Source organism: Mus pahari, chromosome 23, assembly GCF_900095145.1.
Source record: "Mus pahari chromosome 23, PAHARI_EIJ_v1.1, whole genome shotgun sequence".
In the NCBI taxonomy this organism is placed as follows: Eukaryota; Metazoa; Chordata; class Mammalia; order Rodentia; family Muridae; genus Mus; species Mus pahari.
This window is the reverse complement of record NC_034612.1, coordinates 24,565,118-24,575,594: the sequence shown is the minus strand read 5'-3', so window position 1 is coordinate 24,575,594 and position 10,477 is coordinate 24,565,118. Positions and strand designations below refer to the sequence as shown.

At 44.3% G+C, this 10,477-nt stretch overlaps 1 protein-coding gene across 4 annotated transcripts in view; it reads left to right on the top strand.

The window, feature by feature from the left end:
• Rabgef1 (RAB guanine nucleotide exchange factor 1) overlaps nucleotides 1-10,477 on the top strand; it is a 42,429-nt gene that overhangs the window by 24,604 nt on the left and 7,348 nt on the right. For 2 of the 4 annotated variants that reach the window (XM_029533821.1, XM_029533819.1), the window contains exons 4-5: nucleotides 1,625-1,794; nucleotides 9,706-9,787. In XM_029533821.1, the coding sequence (XP_029389681.1) occupies nucleotides 1,625-1,794; nucleotides 9,706-9,787 (252 nt within the window). The remainder of the gene's footprint in view (nucleotides 1-1,624; nucleotides 1,795-9,705; nucleotides 9,788-10,477) is intronic. The other 2 variants (XM_021186682.1, XM_029533820.1) reach the window with 1 other exon arrangement.

Below are 10,477 nucleotides of genomic sequence, written 5' to 3'. Positions count from 1 at the left end.
TGTGTGTGTGTGTGGGGGGGGAGTAGACTCTTGCTATCTATAGCTCAGGCTGGTGTCAGATGCACTGTGTAATCCAGGCTGACTTAGAACTTGATCCTCCTGCCTCAACCTCTTGAGTGCTAGAATTACAAGCATGTGCCAATGCACCCAGCTTGGGTGCATTTTTATGGCAAGCACTGTGACTTGCAAACTGAATGGTGGGGAAATAAACTGGCCTTTTGTCTCGTTATAACGCTGTGTGTCACCTGATGCCTTTGTGCTTCCATGGGTGGTTATTCCCTTCGGTGACTTTTTGACTCAGCAAGAAAGTTGTTCAAGAAAGGGTTCTGTTTCACTATCAGTATTAGTGACTAAAAAATGCTAATAAGCAGTTTCTATCTGCTTTCTCTTAGTTTAGAAAAAATAAAAAGCTTATTATTTTGGGTGTGTGTCTGTGGAGATAACATTAGAACACTGTGGAGGTTTTTTTCCTTCTACCGTTCTGTGGGTTCTACAGGTAAAATTCACATCTCTGGGCCTGTATGGCAAGCACCTCCCCTGTCGAGCCATCTCACTGACCCAAGGTTAGTTGGGTTTTATTTTTTTATTTTTTTAACTTGAGGCGTTGGCACTGGTACTTTTCCACAGTACTCAGTAGTCATCTCTGAGGAGCAGTGACTTCAGGGAGTGCCAGGCCCCTTCACTTGCCACCCTACAGTGAATTACCCTGCCTTCCCACCTCGCTAACTACCTAATGCAGCTGTTAGGTTGGCAGCACAGATGTGAGGGTCTTTGTTAGTACTTGATTTGCTTTTTTTTTTTTTTTTTTTTTTTTTTTTTATTGGTTATTTTATTTATTTACATTTCAAATGTTATCCCCCTTCCCGGTTTCCCCTCTGAAAACCCCCTATCCCCTCCACCCTCCCAGCCTTTTCTGTTTGTTAATGTATTTTCTGGATCTCCTTTGTAGCTCTCTGGTCTGGAACTCACTGAGAGATCTTCCTGCTTCTGCCTCTGCTAGGATTAAAGGTTGTTGACACCATACCCTGCCTTGTATTTGTGTTTTAAGAATTGTTGTTACGCAGTAGTTCGGTTGTTGAACAGAGAACGTGGCAGAACTCTGTTCTGTGTTTCCACCCGGTGCATCTCAGGGATTGAATGCAGGTCTCCAGGCTCGTACAAATGGCTCTTCTACCTGTGGCTCCACTGCTCATCCTGTAGATAAGGTTTCTGAGACAGCGTCTTGCGTAGCCCAGGCTGACCTCAAACTCACTGGGCAACTGAGAATGACCTTTGACTGACCTGGATCTTCCTGCTTCTACTTCCCGAGTGCTGCGAGTATAGCTGTGCACAGCACGCCTGGCTGACTCATTGCTGGGGCTGGAACCCAGGGATCCCTAAACGCCAGCAAGCACTGCTCTACCAGCCGAGCCACATGTTTTAGGTCGTGCAGTTTTATCTACTTACACTTCCTAATTTTCCTTGCTTTAAGGAAACTCATCCAAATATTTAATTATAAAGTGATAGTAATTTAATTTTGATTAAACGTAATTTCAGTAATCTTGTTAGCTACACAGAGTAATTCCATACGTCGGTAACAAAACTCTACGTCGGTAACAAAACTCACTGTGTTTAATTTTCTCAGCAGAAATTCAGGAAGCGAAAGCTCCCAGTCCCTCCATAAACCGGCAAACCAGCATTGAGACGGACCGAGTGACTAAGGAGTTCATAGACTTTCTCAAGACCTTCCACAAGACAGGCCAAGAAGTCTACAAACAGACGAAGATGTTTTTGGAAGCAATGCCTTATAAAAGGGTAGGCTGACACTAACCACTTGGAAATAGGAGCTGTGGTGTAGGGAGGGTTAGGGAGAGCTGTAATCTTGTCATTTTACACCCGAGAGCAACAAGGTGATAGTTACCTAAGACCGGCCTTTTAGCTCAGCTAACACCTGATGCCAGGCTAGTACTTTTCCACTGTGCCCTGGTCATCTCTGTGGAACTGTTGCAGCTGGAGGGGCAGGCTGCCTCGCTCGTTACCCTGGGCTAGTGCAGCCTGCCTGAGGTCAGGAACAGGAACTAGATTCGGTTCCTCATTGCTTGTTTTCCTTTTTGTGTTTGGGTCTTCCTTCTGTCCATTATTCCTCAGTTAAGGCGGGGTCTCACTGTCCTAGAGTTGGCTGGCCTGGAACTCACTATATATATACCAGGCTGACCTGAACTCACAGAGATCCACCTTCGAGCTAAAGGTGTGGCCACCATGCCTGTTGTCAATGCAGTTTTTGTAGGCTTGAGAGTGTAGAGGTTGAAAGGGATCTTGGTGGCTGCAGTTTCAGTCCCGTTGTTCTGTAGTTGAAGGATGGTGAAAGCTAAACCAACCAGTGGCCTGGTTAGCTTGCTAGGGTCAGAGCTGTGACTTCCACATGCCTCTCACTGTGTAGCCCAGGCTAGTCTTCAGCTCCCTGGTTCCTGCCTCAGCTGGCACAATGCTAGGATTATGGACACACACCACCATGCCTGATAGGGGGGTTTATTTTGTGGGGTTTTGAGGTGGGGTCTCGACATGTAGTCTAGGTCATGCTTTCCATGTGGCTGAGACTGGCCTTCAACTCGAGACCCCTCTCCCCTCCCCCTCCATAGCCTCTGGGATGCTGCTGTCATTTAGAGGTGGCATTTTCCACAATGCTCGATCACACCTGTATCTTTAGTCCAGAATTTCTTATCTGTAATTTCAGTTCTCATAATTCATAAAACTATCTGTGAAAGAAATCATTTTGTAAGTAATACTGAAGTCTTTTCACATTCTACCATATTAAACTCAACTAGCTCTACCAGTGCCTTCTGTGAGGGGAAGAGAGCTTACAGAGAGGGGAGGGAACAACGATGAACCAGCAGCTGCTGTGGCCGTGCTCCCAAATGTTCTGAGATTCAGTGCTCCAAGGGAGGGCTTTCCTTCTTGCTCTTCAGGGGTGTTGTGACCCCATGTTAGAAAGACCGTCTCTTTTACTTTAAGTGTTTATGAAGAAACAGTGACATTTGGAGTTGAAGCAAGCTGAGGTCTGTTTGTGTGTGTGTGTATCTGTCTGTCTGACTGTGTAACGACATTGAGTTGTATGTGTGTGTCTGTCTGTGTCTGTGTAATGATATTGAGCTGTGTGTGTGTGTGTGTGTGTGTGTGTGTAATGACACTGAGGTGTCTGAGGTGTGTGAGGGGAGTGATAGGCTTCTTGAATGTGTGAAAGTCAAGTTTGAGGTTGTTTTTGCAGTGCCAAGAGGACACCTCTAATAAAGTTGTATTACACTGTACTATGTACAGAATATATACTACTGTGTTTATATTGTATCTACAGAAACACCGATCAGCTTGGGCTTGTTTTTCTTCTTCTGAGAAGCATAAACTACCCTATTCTGTAAGCACTTAATTGACTTTTTAGTGAGTCTGAAAATAAAGAAGCAAGTCTAATATGGCGATGCACACCTTTAGTAACAGCAGGTTGGAGGCAGAGGCAGGCGGATCTCTGTGTTTACGGTTAGTGTGGTCTACATCGTGAGTTCTAGGCTAGCCAGGGCTGCACAGTGCTACACTGTCTCAAATAAAAAGGAAATAGAAAAAAACCCAAAGAGGAACACTATGCTCTGTGTTCAGAGCATCACTAATTGGTGCTGGAGACCTGATAAGCTTGAGTCCTCCTGTCTTAAGAGCCGCTGTGCAACTAATTTTCTTTTACATTAGCACCAAGTGTTTCGTGGTAAGGCATCCAGTTGTTCATGTGTCCTGTGTATCTTTGGTGTCTAGCATGATGGGCAACATCCAGATATAGCTCAGGTGGATTTTTAAAATTGCATTGATTGGTTGGTTGGCTGGCTGGTTGGTTGTGTTTATGTGCATGCTCGTAAGTAGGCATGGGTGTTTAGAAGTCCGAGGGTGACTGTTAAGCGTCTGCTCTCTCCTCCCATGTGGGTCTCAGGAATCAATTTGAGTCACCAGGCTTGGCAGCAAGTGCCTTTATCCACTGGGCTACGTCTCCAGGAGTTTGAAGGGCTCTCTACTGGCCTTTGACTCCAGGCTATAAAACTTACTATTTACGCCTGAACTCACATACTCTAGCTCTACGACACTGCTCAGCTAAATTTATTAAATACAACGTAGGGAACAGTTCCTGGGGGTTTGAAATGCACTTAGATTAAGGTACCCTTTGGATTCTTCGAATGTGCTGGCAAACCTTTACCCCACTTAGACTTTCTCTATCACCCTAGTGCCTACTCAGCACGGCATGGAAGCCCTGTCTGTAGGAGCCGCCCCACTGACACTGCTACACACTGCTCTGTGTTCCTGTTGCATTGCACACATTGTTTCCTCCCACATTGCTGAGGCCTACAACAGTGACACACTCCTGCTTCTGTCCGATGTGGATCGTTCCTGTTGTTTCCAGTCCTGGTTAATGCCAGAGTTGAACAACCTGTTCTATGTGGGGGCCAAGATGAGAAAGTTGTTTTCGGGACTGTGTTAAATGTCTCTCCCAGCTATTTGTTCTCTGCTAGGAAATACTTTATCTGTATTTAGGTTTTAAAAAAGAATTCCTGAACATTATTACTTCTGGCTAAAATTTCAACACTTGTATATTTCAGACCCACCATAATATTGCATTATATAATGTTTTAACCATCCAACAAAATTTTATTTGCTAATTTTTTTTTTGAAGCTTGTTTATTTTATCTCCAGTTTTAAAAGCAGACTTAGTTTAGTAAAGATATTTTGAAATAGATTTTAAGCTCGGGGATGGGGTGGGGCACTCTGGAAAAACGTAAGCACCCTAGGAAGTGCGTGTGCGTGTGTGTGTGTGTGTGTGTGGGGGGGTGCTCTAATGAGAGAGTCACTCCGTTTTTCTTTTTTAAGATTTACTTTTTTTTTTTTTAATGTGGGTATCTGCTCTAGGCCAGAAGAGAAGATTGGATCCCCTGGCACGGGAGTTACAGGCAGTTATGAGCTGCCACATGGGTGGGAACAGAACCACACCCCATTTCAAGTACAGCAAGTATTCTTAACCGCAGAGCCATCTTCCCAGCAACCACCTCTTTTCTTTTGAATTACATTATCAAGTGGGTTCCCTTTCTCTTGAGGCAGGGTCTCACTCTGTAGTTCACATGGACCTTGAACTTGTAATCCCTTGAACACTGAGGTTCTAACCATGTAATCCTACCACATCTGTCTCTGTGATCAGCTACCAGGTTGAAGATGTGACATTGAACCTTGTCATAGTCTTCAGGGTGGTATGTTTCCACTGTCATGAGAAGAATAGGCACATGATTAACATAACATCCTTGCATGAATCAGTGCTGTAACCTCCCAGGATTGGGAGATCTAGGACAGGATCATCAAGTTTGAAGCCTAAACTACATTGTGAGTTCCATGTCAGCCTGGGCTACAGAGTGAAACTCTGTCTCAAAAAACCAACAAAAAGATTCTGAAATTAGGAAAACAGAGGCGGTAGTCCAGGAATGCAGCTCACTTAGCACATAGCAGGTCCTAGGTTCAGCCCCAGAACTTGGAAAAGAAAGTGGAGAAGGCCTTTAATCCCAACCCTCAGGAGGTACAGACAAGTGAACCTCTTGTTCCTGGCTAGCCTGGTCTATAGAGTGAGGTCTAGGACTAGCAGGGATGCACAGAGAAAGGGTCTCAAAAACCAAAAAAAGAAAGAAAAAAGAAAAGAAAGAAAAAATAAAATAAAATAAAATAAAATTGCTCAGTGGTTAAGGGCACTGACTGCTCTTCCAGAGGTCCTGAGTTCAATTCCCAGCAACCACATGGTGGCTCACAACCATATGTAATGGGATCTGATGCCCTCTTTTGCTGTGTCTGAAGACAGCCACAGTGTACTCACATACATAAAATAAATAAATCTTTAAAAAAAAAATCACACACACACCCATACCAACTTGAGAGAGAGCGAGGGGGTGGGGTGGGGGGACAGGATGGAAGGGGAAAAAGTACAGAAAAGGCTGTGGCTTAATGACAAAGTCTCTGCATTCAGCCTGCAGCACCTGAATATTTTTTTTTAAATAAGGAAATTAGAAGCTAGAGTTTACAAGGCATGGTAACTTGTATAAAATAATTATCTATTATTAAGAATTATAATAGATTATTATTATATATTATTAAGAATTATAAAAGGTTATCTAGACATGGTTCAGCAATTAAGCGTAAGCTGGTTCTACTCATTCTGAGGATCCAAAAGTTTCACACCCTCACCTCTCTGCTGGCTCTGCACTCAGGTACATAACCCTACATACACACACATTTGTACACATAATTAAAAATACAACAAGATACAGCCAGGTATGGTAGCACACCCTTTAATCTCGGTACTCGGAAGGCAGAGACAGACCCCTGAGTTTGAGGCCAGCCTATAGTAAGTTTCAGGACAGCCAGGACTACCCTGTGTCTTAAAAAACAAAACAAAACAAGGCAAAAACAATATTAGTGTAAGACTTAAGCTTTAGTTTGGTAGAATACTGACTACGGGTTCTGTGGTATATGTGGTCCCCTGTATGGTGCACTCTCTAGCTTTCCTTGATCTCTGAACATAGCCTCGTGTCTCAAGAATAATTTTGTTTTAAAGAGTATTTTTATTATTTTATGTGTATAGATATTTTGCCTGCATGTATGTCTGTGTACCTAGTGTTTACACGGCCCACTGAGGTCAGAAGAGGGCATTGGATCCTCTAAAACTGGGGTTAGGTGTGAGCTGCTGTATGGGTGCTGGGAATTGAACCTGGGTCCTCTGGAAGAGCAGCCAATGCTCTTAACTGCTGAGTCATCACTCTAGCCCTTCAGGAGTAATTGTAAAGTATGGTGAAAGCTGGGCCATTGTGGCTCACGCCTTTAATCTCTACACTCGGGAGAGACAGAAGCAAGACCTCATCTCAAAAGGAAAGGAAGAGAAAAAAAGCACAGAGGACACGTAGAGAGACAGTCATCTCAAAACCCTGTTATCTGACTTAATGAGGTTCGTGGCTTGGTGAAGAATTGTTTTCTTCAAGTCTGTTTATATGGAAACATGTTTAAAGCATGCTATTAGGCTGGGTGTGTTGATGTAAGCGTATACTTTCAGCACTTGGGAGGCTGAGGTGGGAGGATTGCTTATGCCCACAAGTCTCAGACTGCTTTGGACAAAATAATGAGAGCCTGTCTCAAAACTAAAAATGATATGCTGGGTAAGGTGGCGTATGGCAGATAGCAGGGAGTTAGAGACTGGCCTGGACTGTCCTGGCAGGTGGAGGACAGCCAGTGCTCTCTAGACCTTTAATTCGGGTTGTAAAACACGATTGCTCTAGGGCCAGAGAGCTGGAGAGGACCCAGGCTCAGCTCTCTGCTCCCTTGACTTGGTGGACCTGACATTGCTTCTGAGGGCACCACGCATGCATGTGGTGCACATAGCATGTGTGTAGCGAAGACACACCAGTTTTCCTATGAGCCGCTACTCTGTGGTCTCATTTTCCTAAGGAAGCGGTCGAGTATAATGTAGGATCTTTTGGTCTTTTCACTGCTGTTTGCTTTGTTTCCTGGCGAGTCTTGCTGTTAAGATTTGCCTCTGCCTTGCATGTTGGCTCCCACCTTTAATCTCAGCCCTTGGAAGGCAGAGGAGGGTGGTTTTTAAAGTTCTAGTCCAGCCTGGTCTACATAGGGAAGGAGTTCTAGGACAGACTGGGCTGTAATAGAGACACCCTGACTCAAAAAAACAAACAAACAAGCAAAACAACCACGATAACAAACAAAGGGCTGGAGAGATGGCTCAGAGGGTAAGAGCACCGGCTGCTCTTCCAGAGGACCTGAGTTCAATTCCCAGCACCCACATGGCTACTCACAACAGTCTGTAACTCCCATCTCAGGGCTTCTGACACCCTCACACGGATGTGCAGGCAAAACATCAATGCGCATAAAATTAAATAAACAAATGAATGAAATAGAAAGAGTTGCTACCGGTTACTTTGTGTTTAACTTACAGTTTGCCTTGTGTTAACACTTATGGAAAAGGTGTTTTTTCTGTGTTTTGGTGAAGAGTTTATAGTGTGAAATGTGTCTTCATCTTCACTCACACTTTCTCAGAATAAGTAGAAAGATGCGGGCCCTCTTGTACCTTACAGAGATTTTGCTGGGCATTTCATTCGTATGTATTTATTTATTTTTGAGATGAGGTCTCATGGAGCTTACACTGGCCTCAAACTCCTGCTTTTCCTGCCCTCTCCCACCAAATGCTTAGTTACGGTGTACAGCACTGGTTCACACTGTGCTGGAACTCTACCCACTGAGCTACGTTGCCAGCACCCTCTTCACTGTTCTACACGAAATAGTGGTTTGACCTATCTGGTACTGTTAGAAACCAGAAGGAGATGGCTAAAAGGAAAAGACTCATCAAAACAAGCTTTAATTCTTGAGGACGTTGGGAGGAAGTAGCACACACTTGGTTCTAAAATTAGAAGATGTGTCATCACTGTACACAGAAGCTGAAGAAGTCAACATCGTGGGAGCAGAATGCAGAACAGTGCCGCCAGTTTTGTGTGTGTGTGTGTGTGTGTGTGTGTGTGTGTGTGTGTCTGCATGGCAGTATGTGTACATGTGTGCAGGTGCCCATACAGGTCAGCAGAGGGTGTGGGGGACTCAGAAGCTGTAGCTCCAGGCTGATGTGAGTCGCCTGATGTGGATGCTAGAACTTAATCCTGGTCCTCTGGAAGAGCAGCAGGTCCTCTTAACTAACCTCTGAGTCATCTCTCAGCCTTTCTGATGGTCTTAAGCACAGTAGGAACTATGGTTGTTGACACACGATACATGGTGTATTTCAAAGTAATGAATGGAAAGGAATTTGAATATTCCTGCTATAGCACATTGGCAAGTCTAGGATTGTATGCCAAAGTGCCTTGGTTCAATCTTGTATAAAAGTATCACTGTACCCATGAATATGGAGATACTAGAGGGCAATCGACTTTTTATTTATTTATTTATTTTGGTTTTTCCAGACAGGGTTTCTCTGTGTAGCCCTGACTGTCCTGGAACTCACTCTGTAGACCAGGCTGGCCTTGAACTCAGAAATCCGCCTGCCTCTGCCTCCCAAGTGCTGGGGTTAAAGGCGTGCGCCACCACCGACCGGCTGACATTTTTTAAAGTGAAAAAAAAAAATGAGTTTTTTAAAAATCAACTCAAGGGCTGGTGAGATGGCTCAGTGGGTAAGAGCACCCGACTACTCTTCCAAAGGTCCAGAGTTCAAATCCCGGCAACCACATGGTGGCTCAAAAAACCATCTGTAACAAGACCTGACGCCCTCTTCTGGAGTGTCTGAAGACAGCTATGTGTGTAATTACATATAATAAATAAATAAAGCTTTAAAAAAAAAAAAATCAACTCAAAAAGGATCCAAAACTTACATGTTGCAACTATTAAAATCTAAAAAGACCTTGTCATGAAAAAATGAATAATAGTAGTAGTAATAGTAATAAATAGTAATAATGAGGGTGGTGATGTAAATGAACTAGAGTGTGCACAGATTGTCTGTACATACTGTGATGTGTAAAGATCATCAGTAGTAGATTTTTTTCTTTCTTGCAGAATACGTGCGTTTCGTAAGTTCTTCTAGAGTCGGCTCAGTGCAGGGAGTGTGTTCGAGAGACCTGTGCAGGTTTGGTGGCCCCAGACTTTTCAGCTGCTCACCAACCTATTGTCTATTGATTCCAGGATTTAAGCATCGAGGAACAGTCAGAGTGTACTCAGGACTTTTACCAGAATGTGGCCGAAAGAATGCAGACCCGCGGGAAAGGTACTATGTTGTCAGCCAGCTGTTGTGGGGCAGCCAGAGACCGCCCTCGCCTTCTCGGCTTGGCCTGGCTGGTGCCCAAGTACTGCACTGACATCGACACCTGCCTCATACCTAGCAGTGCCCCTGCATGCCTCCCTGTGTACGACCTGGGCAGTTGGGTTGTGCTTTGAGCCATAGAATTCCTGTATTGTGAGTATAGTGGGGGAAGAGCAGAGAGGCTCAGGAGGGTTTCCATAGGGATCCCCACCTTGGATCGCCATTTGGTGAATCACTGTTCACGATGATGTAAACCTAAGGGAGTTGGAGCAGAGAAAAATGAGACTCACCCACTTAGAGCTTTGGGGTTGCTTTGTAGAAAGCCTCTGGCCTTCTATTGACACTGTGTTTGAGGGTGCGTTTCAAATACGCTTGATGTCCTCGTGCATGTTTCAGAGAGAACATGGTGGCTTCATGGGAAGCCGCAGAGGAAAGGAGGTTTGCCGGCACTTGGCAGCCTTTAGAATTGCATGTGTTTTACCAGTGTAGCAATAGAGAGGAACCCACAGAAGTCTTCCTACTTGGCAGGGCATATACCTGCTAGGTTCCAGTGAACCAGTTTAGCAAATAGGTGGGAGTTCTGTACGATGCAGGTTAGAAAGTTGGTTTTTTGGGTTTTTTTTTTTTTTTTTTTTTTTTTTTTTTTTTTTTTTT